General features: G+C 37.7%; 1 protein-coding gene across 5 annotated transcripts; it reads right to left on the bottom strand.

Moving 5' to 3' along the window:
• Positions 1-174: 174 nt before the first annotated feature.
• On the bottom strand, positions 175-21529 carry C13H8orf89 (chromosome 13 C8orf89 homolog). 5 transcript variants are annotated; one of them, XM_072734514.1, is made up of 7 exons: positions 21261-21529; positions 20470-20628; positions 8108-8274; positions 6375-6528; positions 4521-4576; positions 2640-2675; positions 175-478 (listed from the first exon to the last, which is right to left on the bottom strand). In XM_072734514.1, exons 3-7 carry the CDS (start codon positions 8232-8234, stop codon positions 330-332), a joined length of 522 nt encoding a protein of 173 aa, XP_072590615.1. In that variant the 5' UTR covers positions 8235-8274; positions 20470-20628; positions 21261-21529; the 3' UTR covers positions 175-329. The 5 variants fall into 5 exon arrangements, with proteins under 5 accessions (XP_072590615.1, XP_072590616.1, XP_072590618.1 ...); XM_072734515.1 differs by having other exon boundaries at positions 8108-8271; XM_072734517.1 differs by lacking the exon at positions 20470-20628 and having other exon boundaries at positions 8108-8271.
• Positions 21530-21655: the final 126 nt, after the last annotated feature.

The raw sequence follows: 21655 nt of genomic DNA, 5'->3' as shown, positions 1-21655 counted from the left end.
TGCGGCTCCTAGCAAAGTCAGTCACTCTACAGATAGGCACTCAAAACATGTCAAGTTGAATCAAAGGATATAATCAATGTGCATAAAATTCATGGAATGTAATTTTTCCCTTGCCATGTCCCCATAAACAATAATTTAAATGTCTTTTTGTAGATGTCAATGAAATACAAATGATTCTATATATTACATAAAATATTTATTTCCTATTTACATTTCCACTTTTATGTAAATCATTGTACATCATATGACATATGAAAAAAGAAAAAGAAAGGAAAAAATATATAAACCTTGGATATCACTGTAGAAAGCACTGAACCATGTAGTATTTATCAGCAGTCTCGTAGGTCTCGTTTCTTGCCCTTTTTGGATTTTCTAGTAGTTTCTTGACGAATGGTATCATACTCCAATATGGCCATTTTGGAAAGTCTCTGTAAGTATTGAGATGGTGCTCCAGCAAGAGGATCGCTGAAGCCAGTACCTGTGAAGAAAAATAAATCAGCTATTAAAATTAAGTACACTAAAATGATATTCTCTAAAGTACAGAGCAAATAAAAATCTCTCTTCCTCAAATGACCATTAAACACTGCTAGTTCTTGATATATCACATTTGTGAATTAGAGATAGAAAGCACTTACTTTCTAAAATGAGTGTAATATCAAGTCATTTCAAAAAAATATTTAACTAGGGGTGCCTGAGTGGCTCAGTCAGTTGGGCATCCAACTCTTGATTTTGGCTTGGGTCATGATCTCAGGGTCATGGAATCAAGCCCTGTGTAGGGTTCCACTCAGCAGGAGGTAGCATCTACTTAAGATTCTCTCTCTCCCTTTGTCCTTCCCCCAATTCATGCTAAGAATAAATAAATCTTTAAAAAAGTTAACTTAAAAAACTTATGATATTTCTATTTAACTATATAAAACTAAATCTGACTCTATAATGCTCATGTTTTTAAAACATGAGATGGCTGTGGAATTTATTCCAAAGCAAAAGACACACAATCTCCATAAATAATTAACTTGTTTCATACCTTACATGCTCATCAAGTTATTTTCTCCAAAAATTCCATTTCTCATAAATCCTAAGTTTAGTAAAATAGTAAAATTGTAAAAGAAAATGAGTAATTCACTAACTGAACAGCATTACTCAAGCTTCTATTACAGAGTGTAGTAATAGTAATAGATAACATATATTGAGTGATCTCTCTGTGCCAGGTACTTATATTTATTTCAATCACACAACACTATGAAGTAGGTAACTAGTACTATCTTTGGCCATAAATATAAAAACAAGATTTAGTAGTGCTAAAAAACTTGCCCAAGGGCAAAGAATTTAAATTCAGATTCATTAAATTCAAACTTCCCATGCAATCACTACATATTGCCCTAAATATGTAAATATGTATAAATACTTCTATTTGAAAACATATAAAACTTTGAAAATAATATACTGATTCAAACTTTCTTTTTTTTTTTAAGATTTTATTTATTTATTCATGATAGTCATAGAGAGAGATAGAGAGAGAGAGAGAGAGAGAGAGAGAGAGAGGCAGAGACACAGGCATAGGGAGAAGCAGGCTCCATGCACCGGGAGCCCGACATGGGATTCGATCCCGGGTCTCCAGGATTGCACCCCAGGCCAAAGGCAGGCGCCAAACCGCTGTACCACCCAGGGATCCCTAATATACTGATTCAAACTGTCTTAAAATATGATTATTTAATTCAAATGGTTAAGTGTCAAAAAAAGCTACCTACAGTTCTTTAGTGTGGTTATTTTTGGTTCATTTTGTTATTTGAATGTATAGCATGGGTAGAAAGTTCAGAGAAAGAGAGAGAGAGTTGGGGGGGGGGAGAATATGATTGGGATAAATGTCCTTAGGAGTACAGTGAACCTGACATTTAGAAAAACTCTTTGGCTATAAATTAACTAGATTGTAGAGATTAAGCAAATTTCAGAAAACTTCAAAACTTCATACAAACCAATGCAATTAAGTTGGAAGTTGTTAATAAGATAAATTTAAAATTCTCAAATACAGAAATGTACACACACATTCTAGATCATTCATCAGTCAAAAAAGAAATCATAATAAACATTAAAATATTCGTAACTAATGAGAAAGAAAATATTGCAAAACTTGTGTGATACAGCAAAACTTATGCTTAAAGAGGTTTATACCCCAAATTCCTATGTTAGAAAAGAAGGCTTGAGAATTAATAAGTTAGACATAGAAAAATAATAAACCCAGAGACCATGGAAGAAAAAAGATAATGCAGGAAAGAGAAGAAATCAATGAAGTAGAAAACAAATTTATAATAAGAAAGATTTTTTAGAAGATGAGTTCTTCATCGAAGAGAATAATGAAAAAGAAAAAGTCTGGTGAGATTAATCAAGAAAAAAAGGCAGAAGGCACAAATAAATAACATTAAAAGAAGAAGCACAGGGTTCTTCTGTCCTTTTGATCAGCATGTGGCTTTTGATCTCAGGGTTGTAAATTTAAGCCCACCCTGGGTGTAGAGATTACTTAAAAATAAAATTTAAAAAAAGAGGAAGAAGGACAGAAGTACAGATACTACAAAAACAACTTTATGCCAATATATCTGAAAACTTAGACAAAATGCAAAAAAAACTTAGAAAATATAACTTACCAAAACTAATTGAAGAATTAGAATGCTTTAAAAATCCTAAAATTAAAATGATTTAATCAATATTAAAATAATAATTCTTGCCCAGCTATCTATGTTGTTTGATGTTAGTGTAGCTACACAATCTTTATTTTTATTAATTTTTGCATGATTTGTATTTTTCCAACCTTGCACTCTTGATCTTTCTGGCCTTAAATTTAAGGTATGCCTCTTGTAAGCAACACATAGTTATTTTTCTTAGTCTGGTACTTTGTTTTTTCATTGAAATATTTAGTCTGCTTATATCTAATGCAGCTGTTATGTTTAATTTTAAATCTTTAATATTGCTAATTGTTTTCTATTTGTCTCATATATTTTGTTTCTTTTTTCCTCTTTTCTTGTCCTCTTTTGAAATGATCAAGTATTTTCTCAATATTATACTTCCCCTCTCTTTTAGCTTGTTACTTGTATTATTTTATTATCCTTTTAGTGGTTACCATACTGATGATCACGTCTCTTTGACATATTACAAATTACTTTAAATTGGTTATTTTACCATTTTTCAGATAATTCAAGTATCTTACATTTTCAAACCACATATGCCCCATCCTACCTCTGTGCTACTATTATCAAGTATTTTATTTCTACATATACTTTAAATTTCATAATAGTACTGCCACTGCTTCTTATTCTTTCCCAAGTTGTTGTACTTTCATTTTGTATCATTACTTTTTTAATATTTTTAGTGAAGCTCTGCAGACAATAAATTCTCTTAACTTCTATTTGAATGAAAATGTATTTGTTTCACTTTTACTTTTAAGGATATTTTCACTGGGTATCCAATTCAAGTTTGGTAGTTATTCTCTTTTAGCCCTTGAAAATGACATTCCATTGTCTTCTTGCTTCCATTGTCCACATTTTAAAAGTCAGTTGTATGTCTTACCTCCTTCAAAGGTAATCTATCCTTTCTCTGTTTTGTTTTATGTGTATGTGTGTGTGTGTGTTTTAAGTTAGTCTGTTTATTATGATTTGCCCACAGTGGTTTTCTTACCTGCTGAGGGCTTATAGAGCTTTTTGTATCTGTGGCTTTGTATTTTTCATCAAAATTGGGAACATATCAGCCAGTATGTAAATACTGTTTCTATCCTGCCCTCTCTCCTCTTATTCTGGAATTGGAATTACACATGTGTACAGCAGGTTTTATTTTGTCACATAATGATTTGCACACTCCCTTCTATATTATCTTTTTTTCTCCCTTCATTTTGAGTATTTTCTAATGATCTTTCATTTTACAAATCCTGTCATCTGTTGCTTTCCATTGTTTCCTCAACTTTATTACAGTATATTTTACAAATAAAAATTGTGTATGTTTAAGGTATACAACATGACAACCTGATATACATATACATTGTGAAATGATTACCATAATTAAGTTAATTGCCACACCCATCACCTCATACAGATAGATACCTTTTCTGGGAAGGAGATGAGAACACTTGAGACCTACTCTCTTAGTAGAGAGTATACAGTATACAGTACAGTATTATTAACTATAGTCACCATGCTGTACATTGGATCCCCAGAACTTACTCATCTTAGAACTTTGATTTTGTACCAACATCTCCCCATTTGCCCCACCCAAAACCCAGGTAACCATCAAAGCAAGATTAGTATGCAGGCTATGCAACAGTCCACATGAGATGACAAGGGCTAATCCCAAGGTCCTGAGATAATAAAGGTATGTGTATAGGGAACACAACATCCACTACATTTATAAAATAAACAGAGCTTAAAAGAAGCATTAAGAGAACAAAACAATCAGTGGAAAGAAAGAGAGTTAAAAAAAAAAAGTATGAGACAACCTAATATGACATGTGGTGGAAGAAAAAAAATGAGCCAACTTACTCTTTGGTTTTTCCTGAAGTGGTACCACAGTGCATGCCTCCTTAGTCTTCCTTATCCTAAAATTATATATTATCATAAAATCACTTTTATATAAATCCAGGGTACATTAATTTTTTTAAAAAAATAATAGATAAGAATCTGCTTTCATCAAAACTCACTCGGTGAAGGACAACACTTGGAAAGTAACTAAGCATTAAAGAAAGTGAACTCATTCCATCATAATTAATCCAATCAGAAGTAGATATGAACAATTCAACATCTCAGTTTTGCTAATAAATTTTACCTGTAGATAAGTGTTATGTCTAACCTCTCCCATATTTATCTTCAACTTTCTCTAAGTATGATTTAAAAAATACTAAGAGAAAGAGAATAAATATTAGATAAGAGGGTATCTAGATATGCCAGATATCAACTATCACTTATTTCTGCAAATTTTACCAATTAACCACCACAAACTGAATTTTATCTTAATTAACTTTTGTTCCTACTATAACAGACCTACATAACGAATGGGTTATCAGAGGAGGTAGGTCATGATTGAATCTGCTGTGGGTGAGATAATCCATAAGAATTGAAAATGTCCTGTAACTATATTAAAATTTAGAAGTCAGCTGGAACTTCCAAATGCCCCTTCACCTCTAGGATTACTACTATCAGTTATATTACTAGACTGCGCCTCGAGAGTCACTGAAAATGTATGATTATAATGAAAGAAATTTGAAAAAAACAAACTTTTATCAGCATTTTAAAAACAAATATTTACATATGGAGTGGAAAAAGGTGGTAAGGGGTTGTACACAAAGACAAACAAAAATGTGTTACTTCCCTGCTTTGCCATGGCTGTTCGTTCAAGGGGCGCTGTGCAATATGCAAAGGAGAATAAAATACTTGTAGGCAACTCAACATGTTCTCACTAGAATGGCTGATATAAAGACACTTGTTTCAAAGACAGGGAAAAGAACTAACATTTACATTTGCCAAGCACTTCATAAACATTATGGCACGTAGCCACCACTTTTCTGCTTTGTATATGAAGAACACTGTCATAACATGAATTTAATATATTGAAATTATCCTTCATTGGCTAGGAAAATTTACACTCAAGCCAATGTAAAATGATGAGGGTCATTTCACAAACAGCCAAGTTGCAAATGAAAAAAAAAAATGAAATAGGGTGAAAACAGTAGGAAGCAAATGAAGGCTTAAGATTAAGAGGTAGTTGGGCCAATTCAGGGGTTGCTTTCTGGGCTTCCAGTTTCTTAAAGATGATCATTGAAAGCAGGGTAACAAGACGGAGACAAGTTCATTGCCAGAGGCAGCTCTACATCCTTCTCAAAGGGCCCTGTGACTCCTGATGAAATTGACAAGAGTGAGGTGAGTGTTAGGGACACAGTGTCTTAGTAATGATGGAAAGTCACTGAAACCTTAAGTAGGTTTTTTTTTTTTTTTAAAGATTTTATTTATTCATGAGAGACAGAGAAAGGCAGAGACACAGGCAGTGGGAGAAGCAGGCTCCCTCTGGGGAGCCGATGTGGGACTTGATCCCAGGACCCTGCGATCATGACCTGAGCCAAAGGCAGGTGCTCAACCATTGAGCCACCCAGGTATCCCTAACAAATATTTTTTAACGGAAGGCCTTAAGTCCTTTCTGGCAACATCACTTGAAAACTGAGAAAAGTGCTTATTTGTCAAATTGAATAAAATTGCTACCTACATTAAAACATGAGATCCTTTATGAAAAAAATATCAGTAGGCAAGAAAGACTTCAAGTCACTAGCCAGGAAAACCTCTTCCTTTAGCAGTATTACTACAGATACGTGTGGAATGCAAGAGAACTGAACAGTAATGGTCTACCTGACTGGAGGCATCTTGGTCTCAGCACGCATCCGTCTTGATTGAACGCCCAGTGGAGTTGAACTTACACTTTTTGGGCAACTCTGCAGCCCTGGTAAATATGGCATTTTGACACATTCTTTGAGCTCTTCTAGACCAAATATTGTGGTGTATTCTAGTAAAAAATAGTATCATAATCAATGGTATTATTTCTGGATGAAATGCATATAACTTCTTTTACTACATACTAAAATGCATAATACAACATACCCAATTAGTCATTAAGCAAAGCAAATAAAGCTACCGTAATTTATCTATTATCTTTCCCAAGAGAATACCTTTTAATTCCTAATATAGGATGTAGGGAAGTAAGGAAGAGTTGATTCAGGGGCTGATTAAGAAGTAGAATAAGGAAAAAAGACAGCTGGACAGAATCGACACAGTCGTCACTATCCTCTGCCCTCATTATTTTACATAATTAGAATTTCCAGTATATTAGAGACATTCACAGTAGAGTTTAAAAGCACTTTTGAGAGTTTTGTATTTCTGCTATTTTAAACCTTCCTATCTTCCTGCTTTTATGTAAATAAGAGGTATACACGTACAATTATTGAGCTAGCAATGAGACATAAAAGAATTCTATTTAAGGCATTGATTTTAACTTTCTTTCTGCAAAATTTAACACCAAATCCATAAATACTAACATTGAAGCATCAAGATTGCTTCTCCTACTAACCTCACATAAAACTGTATAGAGATTGTCAAATTATTTAAAAACAAAATAAAACTTCAAAATGAAGGCAATAAATGGGCAAAAACAGATTAAGAAATTAAAGGTTCTGGTGATCTTTAAGTGTGGTGAGTTGTATTTTAAGCTTTCTCTACTAAGCAAGTCTAGCATAGCAATAAGAATAGTATTTAATGGGACTAGAGTTATATTAAACACTCCAAATGCTATTTTGTAACTTCTGACTTTTTTTCTGGAAGAAAAAAATAGTTTCTCCTGATCAAAAAACACACAAATTTTCTTTCCAGCAATTAGATTTGGGGTGAAAGGACAGATAAACATGTCTTCTGAATATCTTTAATGGGAATGTAGTGAAAAAGTTGAAAAAAAAAAAAAAAAGTAACACACACAAAACCAGGAGTGATGAAATAGGTTGTGGAGTTTGAATTTTACTGTTTTCAGGAATTACATCTCTATTTATAAAGCTGAAGGGAGAATTCAGGATAAACAAAAAATACAATTATAATTTGAAATTTGAAATATAAATTGAAATTAAGCTATTAATACATTCATTCACACACATGTCAAAAGTCCTCAAATTAGTCCTTATTGAGCAATGGTAGAATAAAAGATACTTTCCACATGCAAAAAATAAAGTTTGGGTTAGAACTAGGAATACAAAAGGGTGCTGTTAGAGATTTGGGTTTCTTAAAACATAAAAATCAACTTGAGGTGTTTAAAAACAAACAGAATTTGTGAAAAGTAGTATGACCCAATGGAGATAGTACTGCACTGATACCAAGAAAAGTTCTTTAAGATTTGTTTCCATCATGAGTTACAGAATTACATTAAGTAAATTAATTTTAATTTGGTTCCATTTTCATTTTCCATAAACTTAGGATATTATCCTTCCATAAATATTACAGAAATTACAAGATGTCTCTTGACTGCTTAAAAAATACATGTGTAAGTTTAAGGCACTATTTCTATATTTTATTCAGTAAAATAATTATAAAAATGAGGTTACCCTTCTTCATCCTTTGTGTTTCTAAAACTGCTTTCCTCCAACTATTCTCAAAAAGAAAACAACTGTCAAGGGAATTTCTGGTGACATTAGATGTATCAAATTTGATTTCAGGAGACAGGACTGGCATTTTTTCTTCTTTCAACAATGCTGATGAAAGTGAGATGCTGCTTCAGATTCAGGACACAAAGTACAAAAAAGAAAAAAGTATTTCAGAGATAAATATTTTTTTCTAATTTGTTTTTCATCATATAGATTAAATATTAACAGACTTACATGGAAAGTTCACTTATAACATGTAAATATATATTCTTGGGATTTTAAAGTAAGAGGCCTTTAATAATATAGCCACAATTGGTAGTAAGAGTTTTTTCTTTTAAATATTTTAGTAAGTTCTTTCAAATCTCAGGTCACATATATTTAGCAATATAAAAAAATTTGAAGTCCAACAGCAAGTTATTGTGCACAAGACAATAAAATGGTTAGGATTCTCTCAGATATATTACCATTATACACAATGACCACGTGGGACTTATCTCTGGGATACAAGGATGGTTCAACACACAAAAACTAATGTGATATACCAATTTAACAGAATTAAGGATTTAAAAAATCATGTGATCATCTCAATAGATGCAGAAAAAGCATTTGATAAAATTCATCACTCTTTCGTGATAAAAACTCTCAACAAACTAGGAATAGAGAGAAATTATCTCAACATAAAAAAGGCATACAAAGCCCACAGTTAATATCACAATCAATGGTGAAAAATCAAGTTTTTCCTCTAAGATAAGGAATAGGCAAAGATGACCACTCTTACCACTTCTATTCAACTACAAGTCCTAGCCAGAGCAATTAGGAAACTAAAGGAATCCAGACTGGAAAAGAAGCAGTAAAACTATCCCTGTCTACAGATGTCATGATCTTAAATATGTAGAAAATCCTACAGATACCACCAAAACAAAACACTTGTACTTGTACTTTTATACACTAACAACAAATTATCTGAAAAGGAAATTAGGAAAACAATCTAATTTACAACAGCATGAAAAAGAATGGAATACTTAGAAATAAATTTAACTAAGAAGTGAACAACTTATACACTGAAAAACACTGATAAAAAATTAAAGAAGACACAAATGCAAAGACATCCCATGTTCACAAATCAGAAAACTTATTTTTGCCAAAATAACCATACTTCCAAAAATGATCTACAGATTCAATGCAATTGAAATCCCAATGATGTCTTTTTACAGAAATAGTAAAAGAATTAAAAAATTCATATGGACTCACAAAGGACCCCAGATAGTCAAAACAATCTTGAGAAACAAGATTGAAGCTGGAGGCATCAACTTGCTAGTTTCAAAATATATCACAAAGCTAAGGTAATCAAAACAATATGATACTGTTATAAAAACAGACATATAAGCCACTGGAAAAATAGAAACTAGAAATAAATCAACATATATACAGCCAACTGATCTTTGACAAGGATACCAAGGAGTACACAATAGGGAAGGGATAGTCTCAACAGACAGCACTGGAAAAACTAGATATTCACATGTGAGAGAATGAAACAGAACCCTATCTTACACCATACCAAAATCAACTCAAAATGGATTAAAGACTTAGACCTAAGACCTAAAACTGTAAAAACTCCTATAAGAAAATATAGGCGGAAAGCTTCATGACATTAATCTTGCCATCATTTTGTGGATATGATACTAAAAGCACAGGAAACAAAAGCAAAAATAGACAAGTGAGACCTGTATGAAACTAAAAAGCTTCTTCACAGCAAACAATCAACAAAGTGAAAAGGAAACCTATAGGCAGGGAAGAACATTTGCAAATCATTTAACTGATAAGGGGTTAATATCCAAAATATATAACTCCAAAGCAAAAACCAAAGCAACCACAAAACAAAACAAAAAACCTAATAACTGGTTTAAAAATAGGCTTAAGGACTTGAATAGACACCTATGGTGATGGATAAAATTTTTTAAAAAGTGGTGATGAGGATGGAGAAATTGGAACTCTTGTACACTATTGGTGGAAAGGCAAATTGGTGCAGCACTTTGGCAAAAAGTATGGAGCCTCCTCAAAAAAGTAAGAATAGAACTACTATATGATCCAGCAATCCTGCTTCTGGGTATTTATCCAAAAGAACTGAAATCAGAGGGATCCCTGGGTGGCGCAGCGGTTTGGCGCCTGCCTTTGGCCCAGGGCGCGATCCTGGAGACCCGGGATCGAGTCCCACGTCAGGCTCCCGGTGCATGGAGCCTGCTTCTCCCTCTGCCTGTGTCTCTGCCTCTCTCTCTATCTCTCTGTGACTATCATAAATAAATAAAAATTAAAAAAAAAAAGAACTGAAATCAGAATCTTGAAGAGAAATAAAAAAAGAATCTTGAAGACACTGTGCTGAGTGAAATAAGCCAACATGGAGGGACAAATATTGAAGATTCTAGTTATATGAAGCATTTAAAATAGTCAAACTCATAGAAAGCATAAAATGGTGGTTTTCAGGGGCTGGAGGGAGGAGGAAATGAGGAGTTTCTAATTAGGGAGCATAAAGTTTCAAGACGATTAAGTTCCAGAGATCTGGTGTTTGACATTGTACCTATAGACAACAACACTATATTGTACACCTAAAAATATGTTAAGAGGGTAAATCTCATATTCAGTGTTCTTGCCACAAAAAAATAAAAATTTTAAAAATTATTACCATGATAATATGCATTTGCCCCTGAAAAAAAGATAGTTTCTATGCCCCATGGAAAATAAACATGTCCTCATAATAGCCATTACTTTTATTCTAAACATGGATACAGAAGAATAATTAATTATGCATTTAGTTTAATTTGCCACTGGTCATATTAGGTTTGGACCCACTCTAATGACCCCATACTAACTTGGTTATCTCCAAATAAGGCCACATTCTGAGCTTGGGGTTTGGACTTCAACATATCAATGGGAGTGGAGGGAGGCAAAATGCAATACATAACGCTACATCATAGCCTATATAAAATATTTGTTGGAGGTAATTTTTTTAAACTCTATTTAAATAAGTGGACATAAAAGTTTATTCACTCTCTTAAACCCAATTTTTTAAATAAAGAAGGATAATATACAACAATTGAGATCTTCACAATTCTACAGTCCAATAATAACTGTTGATGTTATTGGTATATTTGAGGGACAAAAATATTCTGAAGTCTTCCATATCAAAGGTAACACTAAATTCAGTAAGATTTTGGTACTAAATGCATTTATTATATACTAATCCTTTTAAAAATTGGAAACCCATGGTAGTTCCCTTATTATTTGGATTTCAAAGGATAGTAAATCCAAAATATGTGCTTAAACAAGATCTGCCCTTGAATAAAAGCCTGGCCAGGCACCTCAGGTCTGATGCTAAGATATCAGGGACCCTGCCTACTTTTCTACCTTACAGCTCAACTGCCTTGAACACCTTATCCACATAGTTCAAGATAGCTAAGAACATTTATACTGGTGCTGATGGGAACCAGGGTTTTCAGTGTGAGAGAAAAGACCGAGATTTAACATCAATAAAGAATAAGCGAAGACCTTGAAGTCCTAACTATGAATTGGAAATATAAGACTTTTCATCTAAAAAAGACAAAAAAAAAAGTGTTTCCTAGCTCTGTTCACTAAACCTAATAACTGAAATGTAACTTTAAAAAAACCCAAGAAGGGTCCCTGGGTGGCGCAGCGGTTTAGGGCCTGCCTTTGGCCCAGGGCGCGATCCTGGAGACCCGGGATCGAATCCCACGTCGGGCTCCTGGTGCATGGAGCCTGCTTCTCCCTCTGCCTGTGTCTCTGCCTCTCTCTCTCTCTCTCTGTGTTACTATCATAAATAAATTTAAAAAAAACCCCAAAAACCATAAAAACCAACCAGAAATAGCTGATTCCAGGTCTGTGGAAGGAAATGTACAAGATGGGCCCAGAACATATTGTCATTCAGGAGACCTAGTTATCTATCAATGAAGACTAAAGTTATGGTAGTCGTCAACTTAAAAAGGCTCCGAATTGACGAAAAATGAGAGTTGTAAACATTAATAAAAAGTGACTGTAATGAATTGAAATATATTAAATATGTATAATACATAGATGTACAGGCATACCTTGTTTTACTGTGCTTCGCTTTATGTCGCTTCACAGGTAATTGCTTTGTTGTTTTTTTTGTTTTTGTGTGTGTGTGTGGTTTTTTGTTTTTGCTTTTGTTTTGTTTTTTACAAATTGAAGGTTTGTGGCACCCCTTCATAGAACCATGTCCATTGGTGCCATTTTTCTGACAGCAATTTACTCATTTCTCATCTGTCACATTTTGCTAATTCTTGAAATATTTCAAACTTCTTCATTATCATTATATTTGTTATGGTGATCTGTGATCAGTAATCTGTGATCTTACTATTGTAACTGCTTTGAGGTGCAATGAAGCGTGCCCATAAAAGAGAGCGAACTTAATTAGTAAGTGTTCTGTGTGTTCTGACTGTTCCACTGACCAGCTGTTCCTCCATTTCTCTCCCTCTCCGGGGCCTCTCTATTCCCTGAGACACAACAATACTGAAATTAGGCCAATTAATAACCCCACAATGGCCTCTAATTGTTCAAGTGAAAAGAAGAGTCACATGTCTCTGACCAGAAATGATTACACTTAGTAAGGAAGTCAAAAGCTGAGACAGGCTGAAGGCTAGTCCCTGTGTGCCAAATAGTTAGCCAGGTTTAAATGCAAGGAAAAGTTCTTGTAGGAAATTAAAAGTGCTACTCCAGTGAACACACGAATGGTAAGAAAGTGAAATAGTCTCATTGCTGAGATGGAGAAAGTCTGAGTGGTCTGGACAGAACATTAAACCCGCCACAACAGTCCCTTAAACCAAATCCAGAGCAAGGCCCTGACTCTTTTCAATTCTGTGAAGGCTGAGGGATGTGAAGGAGCTGCAGAAGAAAAGTTTACAGCTGGCAGAGGCTGGTTCATGAGCTCTAAGGAAAGAAGCCATCAGCATAACATCGAAGTGCAAGGTGAAGCAGCAAGTGCTGACATAGGAGCTGCAGCCAGTTCTCCAGAAGACCCAGATAAGGTAACTAATGACGGTGGCTACACTAAATAATACACTTTCACCGGAGATGGGACAGCCTTCTGCTGGAAGAAGATGCCATCCAGGACTGTCATAGCTGCAGAGGAGAAATCAGTGCCTGGCTTCAAAGCTTCAAAGGACAGTCTGACTCTCTTGTCAGAGGCTAATGCAGCTGCTGAATTTCACTGGAAGCCAATGCTCGTTGGCCGTTCCGAAAATCCTAGGGCCCTTCAGATTTATGCTAAATCTTCTCTGCCCATGCTCTGTAAATGGAACAAGAAAGCCTGGATGATACCACATCTGTTTATAACATGGTTTACTGAATAATTTAAACCCACTGTTGAGACCTACTGCTCAGATTAAAAAAAAAAAAAAAGATTTCCTTTCAAAATACGACTGCTCATTGACAATGTACCTGGTCACCCAAAAGCTCTGAAGGAGATGTACAAGGACATTAATGTTGTTTTCATGCCTGAATACAACAGAAATTGCTGGTTCATTGATCTGTAAGAGAACTGATCTCTGAATTTTTTTAAAGATTTATTTATTTATTTATTTATTTATTTACTTACTTACTTACTTATTTATTTGAGAGAGCTCAAGGAAGCACCCAAGCAGGGGGAGTGGCAGAGGGAGAGAGAGAAGCAGACTTCCCACTGAGCAGGGAGCCCGACATGGTGCGCAATCCCAGGACACAGAGATCATGACCTGAGCCGAAGGCAGCCACTTACCTGATTAAGCAACCCTGGTGCCCCTGATCCCTGAAATTTTGTTAATTAAACAATTCAGGCCTTGGCGTTTTGTTTTTTTTTAAGATTTTATTTATTTATTCATGAGACACACAGAGAGAGCAAGGCAGAGACACAGGCATACGGAGAAGCAGGCTCCACGCAGGGAGCCTGATGTGGGACTTGATCCTTGGACTCTAAGATCACACCTGGCACCAAAGGCAGGCACTAAACTGCTGAGCCACCCAGGGATCCCCCCTTGAAGAGTTATTAAATGGTTTGCCTCTAATGTTATATAAGGAATAACAACAAGACTATTTTTCAAATTCTCTTCTTTTAGTGGAAAGGAAAAATGGACAAAGGAAAGCGACTAAAGAGATATTAAAATTGAGCTCTAGGGCAGCCCGGGTGGCTCAGCGGTGTAGTGCTGCCTTCAGCCCAGGGCATGATCCTGGAGACCTGGGATCGAGTCCCACTTTGGGCTCCCTGCATGGAGTCTGCTTCTCCCTCTGCCTGTGTCTCTGCCTCTCTCTCCTCTCTGTGTTTCTCATGAATAAATAAAATCTTAAAAAAAAAAAAAAATTGAGCTCTAACAAAATTAAAATTAAACATGTAAAATATCAGGAAAAACAATGTTCAAAACTGTAGGCACAGTTCCCATCTGGACATAGGGACTTCCTATTACCTAAAATTCATAAGCAGTGAATTTGCTAGTTTGCGTTTAAATATTAGTTTGCAGGAAGAATTACATGGAAGCAGTCCCTAAGAGCTCCCCAGCCTGTGAATTGAGAAATGAAGAAATATAGAAGCAATGGCACTACGATACATATCATCCCCCTATATATCCCAGAGCCCTTTGTTATGTTCCCATTCCTGGATGGGACAAAAATATTTATTTTCTTGTTAATCTTTCTGTGCCTCAGTCTCCCTACCCAGGGAACTAATAAGCTCTGCCTTACAGAGTTATTGTGAATTCTGAAGATGATTTAAGGCAAGCATCTAGCTAAATGCCTAGTATGCTACTTTAATTCTCAAACAAGAATCTTCAGTTCAGACTGCAGTAAAGGTAGCTTAAGAGACAAATGATGGCTGGCTGCTATTCTCATCATAATCCTCGTGATTATTACCCTAGGCCACAAATCAGCTAATGGCTGGGTATGAGATATAGCTTGACTCAATGCCTTTTCCTCTCTTCCTTTCACGGAAAAAGTGCACCCCTAGACTTTTCCTGTTTTTCTTCATACTGTCCTGTTCTCGTCTTATGCATCCATGTTCTTCATCTCCTTGAATATTACAAATATATATTTTTTCCCATGATGTTCTATTCAGTTTTGTGGTACCCATCTCCCACTTGCTGCATCTGCCAAGTTCTCTTTTCTTGTGGTTCATTTCCTTATATAATTGATAAACTTTGACTGTGAGCTCATCTTTATAGAGAGATTGCTATGTACAGGAGTCTAGTACTCCCTGAGCTATGGAGACTTTGCTATGCACACTTTTCCATTAGTTTCTGCCTGGCCGTGGGTTTCAGAGATGCCAGACCAGTTAACATGTCAGTTCCTTGGATGGTGGTCCCTGAAGCATATAGTAAAGTGAGTTCAGATCCCAGACTTGAGCTGTATGGGGTATGAAGCTGTGCAGAGTCTATGGACAGGGTTTAACAGCTAACTCTTTTGCTGCCATAGTTAAAGTGAATGGCAAGCTTCTTTGCAGCGTCCTTAGGCCCACAGGGAAATATTTTTCTAGTTATCATCTCACTGTCTATAGTAGGTTGTATTTTTCAAAGAAGGATGCACTAATACGTACCCATGCCAACATGTTCTTCCTTTGGTGTGATGTTGAGTCTTGCTTCAAGAGGTGAGGTCGGTGTTCTGCCTCCCTGAAAACTAACTTCCTGGTAAATTAAGTGCCCTGGAAGTGACACTGTGTGATTTCCAAGGCTAGGGCATAAAAGGTGACACAACTTCCACTGGCTCTCCCTTGAGATACTCACCTTTGAAATCCAGCCACCATTTTGTGAGGAAGCCAGGTAACAGGAAGAAGCCACTATATAAGGGTTCCAGCTGACACCTACAGCTAAAGTCTCAGTCCACAGCTGGCATCAACCACCAGACATGGGAATGAATGAGCCTGCAGGTGATTCCAGTCCCAAGCTTTCGATTCTTTCATCTGAGGCCCAGACATCATGAAGCAGAGCCAAGCTGTTCCTGCTGTGCACTGTCCGAATTCCTGACTCACAGAATCCCTAAGCACAATAAATGGTTGTTTTCCATGACTAAGTTTTGGAGAAATTTGTGATGCAGTCATAGTAACTGGAACAGTACTTCTTTGTGACTTCCAGCTTTCAGCAGATGCTCAACAGTGGCTTCCTATGTGAGTGTTCCTTCATTTCTGGCACCTGGGGATTTCCTTCTCTTGGTCCCTAGCTCAGCCACATTTCCATAAATTATCTTATTATATTTTATCCGGCATTTGAAACATACCAAAGTAGAATGGAGTCCCATCCTTGTCACCTCCTTCTGCCACACAGCCCAGAAGTTCCCATAACTTTTCAAATGAGAACATAAATAATTGATGTATTTAATTCCTCTTATAAAGATAGCTTATATATATATATATATATATAAAGATACTTGAAAATAAAAAAGAGAGTAAGTCCTATAGAAAATATATTTATTAACGGACAGATAATTCATTCCAGGAAAAAAAAATACAAAGGATCAAAGTTCATCCTCACTAGTTCTCAAATAAAAGCAAAATAATATAATGAGTTACTAACTTTTCCCAGTTAAAATGGTAAGGATTTTTCTTTAATACTAGACAATGTAAGATGAGGTTCAAGGAAAATAGAAGCTCTCATAAGAGTTCAGTATATGTATCAATATAATATGTCCGGAAAGCAATCTAGCAATATATGTGTCCTTATAATTTTATATACTTTTGATCTAGCAATTCCACTTCCAGGTATGTATCCTAAAGGAACGATTGTTGATACATACAAATATTTATCTTCAAGGATGCCAAATTCTGTACTTTTTATAATAGAAAAGAAAAAAGGCTGAAAATAACCCAAACATCAATGAGCAGATGGTAAGATTATTTTTAGTTTTAAAAAAAGATATTATTTATTCATGAGAGACACAGAGAGAGACAGAGGCAGAGACACAGGCAGAGGGAGAAGCAGGCTCCATGCAGGGAGCACGATATGGGACTTGAGGATCACGCCCTGGGCCAAAGGCAGGTGCCAAACTCCTGAGCCACCCAGGGATCCCCTTTAGCTTTGTTTAAAGCAAAATAGTTATTAAGTGAACATAAAAACAAGTTGTGGATTCATTGAGAAAGCTATTTATTTATCCACAATGCGAGTCACTGCGCTAGCTGAAATACAAAAATGATGATGATGCAAAAGCGTACAGTATGTTGAGGGCAACAAAGTAAACAAACGATTATAGTTCACTATAATAAATATTAATGAAAAAGGTATGTTTCAATTCTGTGGTACAACAGAGCATTTGTTAACCCAGCCAGATTGGGGAAGTAGGAGTTTTGCTTTTGTTTGTGAGCAAGGGACGTTCAAATTAAGTCCTACAGGTTCTCAGAAGTAGCAGTTGACTGTGATGGTCAGTAGGCTGCATGTCTACTAATATTCTTGCTCCTCCAGAGAATAGAGTTGTTCCTAAGAAGTGCCTACTTCCCCATGATTGGAGCTTGAATGAGTGTAATGTGTATGCTTTCTGCAAGAAGTCTTTAAGAAGCAGGTCTGTTTTCTCCATACCTTCCTTCTCCTCTTCCTTCTGCTGGCTACAGTGAGATAATAAGCAAGTGGTAATGAATGGTAGAGCCTGGTCCTACAACCAACTGGAAGAAAACTGCCTGCGGAGCAGGACTATCTGCCTCACAACTCTTGTATGAGCAAGAAATAAACTTTTACATATCACGTCACTAAGATGTTGAGATCCGTGTGTCATTACAGTTAGCAACAGGCTAATACATGTAACTTTTTATTCCCAAATGTGAGGACATTAGCTCACTTACTCAAATACCATCACTAAGCATGAACTATGTGCAAATCAATATACCATGTGCATGACTGATACAAAGAACTAAGCAGAGGGATCCCTGGGTGGCGCAGCGGTTCGGTGCCTGCCTTTGGTCCAGGGCGCGATCCTGGAGACCCGGGATCGAATCCCACATCGGGCTCCCAGTGCATGGAGCCTGCTTCTCCCTCTGCCTGTGTCTCTGCCTCTCTCTCTCTCTCTCTGTGACTACCATAAATAAAATAAAATAAAATAAAATTAAAAAAAAAAAAAGAACTAAACAGAGATTTTGACTTCACAGAATTTCCAGAGCAAAAGGAAAACAGTCACTCACATGACTGTAATATAAGGCAAAGTGTGACATTACAGCCTGATGGAGGATAGATATTTCACATCAGGAGAGTTAAAAGAAGGCAGATATTACTTTCACTTGGAAGTTTAAAAAAGACTTGGAAAAATCTAGAAAATGATATTTAAATAGAATTTAGACAGGCAGAAATGGCAGTAGAGGCATTCCAGGAAAAGATATAGATGTGAAAGATGCCATGGAAGATGGAGCAGGGTTCAGATAAGAGTACTGTGAGAGATAAGGAAATGACAGACTGGGGCGAGATCACAGACAAATCTGAATGCTAGCCGAAGTGGTTTGCACTTCCTTCTTTGAGCAATGGGAAGGCACTGATGGGTTTTGAACAGAGGTGTGGCACATTCAGAGCCATGCATTAAGATTAATCTGGCAGAGACTAGAGCCAAGTTAAGACCTACAATCATCATCATCATCATCATCATCATCATCATCATCCAGAGTGCTTAAATTAGAGTGGCAGCAGTGAGACTACAACAGCTGATTGAATTTAGGAGGCTCAGCAAAGAAAGAAAGAATCAAAGATAACTGAGACTGTGAATGAAGGTAACTTAAGAGAATGACGAAATACATTCAAAGAGAAATTGCTAGTCTGGCATGGAGAGCAACAAAGGGCTCAGTTTTAGATAAAATGCGTGGAGGATGTCCAGGCAGAGCTATAGAACCTAGGTCTAAGCTGTAGGAACTGAGGACTATAGCTTTGGTTGGGAGAAGAAATTCTAAGAGTTATGTATTCACGGGTGAGAAGTAAGGCCAGAGACTGGATTAAAGTTGCCAAAGAAGACTTGGAAGGGAGAAGAAAGCCAGATTTCCTTAAAATGTGTGCAAAGTAGGAAGATAAAGAAGATAAAGAAGCTGAGAGGTGATTGGAGAGACAGACAACACAGAAGAACCATAATTATAGGAAGCACTGGACCATGTCCAATTCTATAGAAGTTAGTGGCGGAAGGTACCAGTAATAACATAGCAACACCTAAAGTACAATCTCATTTAATCCTCAAAGAACCCAACGAAACACAATTCCCAGTCAATTACTGACCAGGAATTCACATCCAGCAAGGAACACATATTCACTGGAGTAAAATGAGCCTGGATTCTAATCTTGATTCTGCCCTTCAATAGCTGCCTAACCATAGGGTCATGAAGAAAATAATAGTGCTTCCGAATCTCATAGGGTTAGTGAGGATGAGATTTCAAAATGCATGTAAAGTGTTCAGCACAGTGCTGGACACGTAATAAACACTCAGTGAGAGAGGGGTAGAAGCTATTGTTTTAATTGTTTTTAAATAGTAAACACAGATCTTTCTCAATACAGTCTGTTGATGGAAATGTAAATCATTAAAGACTTCTTTGGAAGACAAGATTCTACCAAAAATTTTTAACATACACACATCTGACCCAGCAATTCTTCTTCAAGGGATTCAATTTACTGAACTGTCCCCATGTATAAGAACGTTCATTGTTGCATTGTTTGCAATAAGGAAAAATTGGAACTAATCTTAATGAGGAATGGTCACATAAATCACAATACATCTATACCATATGATCATACATCTGTATGATACATCTACCATATCAATGCAAATCTAAGTAAACTGGTAAGAAGTTATTTCTCACATCTTTTTCAGTGCAAAAGATAATTTCTCAAAAGAATCCAGATATGATTCCAATGATTAAAAAAAACATGAAGAAAGAAGGATAAACACCAAATTAACTCTGAGACGTGTAAGAAAGAAAAGAGAAAAAGGTAAAGAGGGCTTTCATGTCTGTCTCTATATTCTTCTGTTTGAATGAGAGCTACTGATGCATTATAATGTAATTTTTTAAATGTAAGAATTCAAAAAAAGAAGCATCAGAAGTATTTTTGAAGAAATGGCACTGTGACAGGGGACTTTTTAAAAAGATTTTATTTCTTTTATTATTTATTCATGAGAGACATAGAGGGGGAGAGAGAGAGAGAGAGAGAGAGAGAGAGAGAGAGAGAGGCAGAGACACAGGCAGAGGGAGAAGCAGGCTCCATGCAGGGAGCCCAATGCAGGACTTGATCCCAGGACTCCAGGATCACACCCTGGGCGGAAGGCAGGCGCTAAACCACTGAGCCACCCAGGGATCCCCCATGTGACAGGGTATTTAAACTCACCATTAGCAAGGTAGATAAAAAGCCAATGAAGATGGAAGAGCAGAGATTCTTGTGCTTCAGGGAGTACAATACCCTGAAAACGGTTTCAAGCTGCATTTCTTTAGAGGCTCCACTGTTCATGTCTATGACCCCAAAAAGGTTGTAGGGGCAGAATGACTCCTACAATAGAACAGACTACCTGCATGACACAAATCTTTTCTAGTAATTGTAACCCCTCATGAAAAAAGTAATAAACACACACACTATATAGGTAAATCAGAAATGGCACAAAGCAAAGTCAGCAGAGCTAATTAACACGGTCAGGGTCCCAAGTCCTGCTCCACATGGCCCTGTGCAAGAGTGACGTACAGCGGCAGTCAGGGGCAGAGGGTAAACACATCCCCCACAGCACCCTCCAGGTTAAACCCTGGCAGGTTGGAGGGAGACCCTGTAAGGCGTGTCCACCCGATGCATGGAGGCACATGTTCGCCTGTGCAGGCTCCAGGCTGGCAGGGAGGTCCCCTTGGCCCTGGTTCGTTCCTGTGTCTCTCTGCGCGGCAGCCGTGGTCTGGTCCCCAAGCCCACTCGCCCGCCAGCTCCCCTCAAAGTGCATCAAGGAACTCTTGGAGGGACCCTTGTGCCTCACTGGGCTACTCTCCCCTGCCCGGGAGGGGGCCTAGGCAGCTGAGCTCTGGGCCCTCCTCCCCACCTCCCTTCAGCCCTGCCCCTGCAAGGACCCCAGCTCCCCCCTGTCCCCCGCGTCCCACGCCATCCCCCAGGCCGGGGTCCTCCGGAGACCCCCCCGCACTCACTGTGCCCGCAGCTGCCCCGCGGAGGGGAGGGGCCTCTGGGCGTGCGGGGGCCGCGGCGGTGGTGCCCAGGTCTGAGGCTCCCGCGGCGGGGTCACCGGGGGCAGCGGACTCCGCGGGAGCCGGCGGCGGCCCGCAGGAGAGCCGAGCCCGGGGCGCAGCCTGGCCGGGGCGTGGGGCGGGCGGCGGCGGGGCGGGGAGCGCACATGCTCGGAGGCCGGCGGCCGGGGGATGCTCGCCAGCGCGGCGCGCCCGCCGCCCAGCCCGGCCCGGCCCGGCCCCACGAGCCGCTCCGGAGGCCGCAGCCCCGCCCGCCCGACGCGCGCCAGTTGCCAGGCGCCCGGAGCTTCCGCGCCACCCTCCTGGCGAGGTCACCTGCGGCGGACCTCGCATAGCGG

Source organism: Vulpes vulpes, chromosome 13 (assembly GCF_048418805.1).
Source record: "Vulpes vulpes isolate BD-2025 chromosome 13, VulVul3, whole genome shotgun sequence".
In the NCBI taxonomy this organism is placed as follows: Eukaryota; Metazoa; Chordata; class Mammalia; order Carnivora; family Canidae; genus Vulpes; species Vulpes vulpes.
This window is presented reverse-complemented; position numbering and strand designations above follow the sequence as displayed.

Bases quoted from the DNA above. Each gene is read 5' to 3' on its own strand.
- C13H8orf89 (XM_072734514.1), bottom strand. From the start codon at position 8,234: ATGCCAGTCCTGTCTCCTGAAATCAAATTTGATACATCTAATGTCACC. The intron at 4,577-6,374 runs GTAGACCATTAC...ATATAATTTTAG, and splicing joins ACCAAGATGCCTCCAGTCAG to GATAAGGAAGACTAAGGAGG. The intron at 2,676-4,520 runs GTAAGTTGGCTC...TTTTAATTTTAG, and splicing joins ACTTCAGGAAAAACCAAAGA to GATTTTTAAAGCATTCTAAT.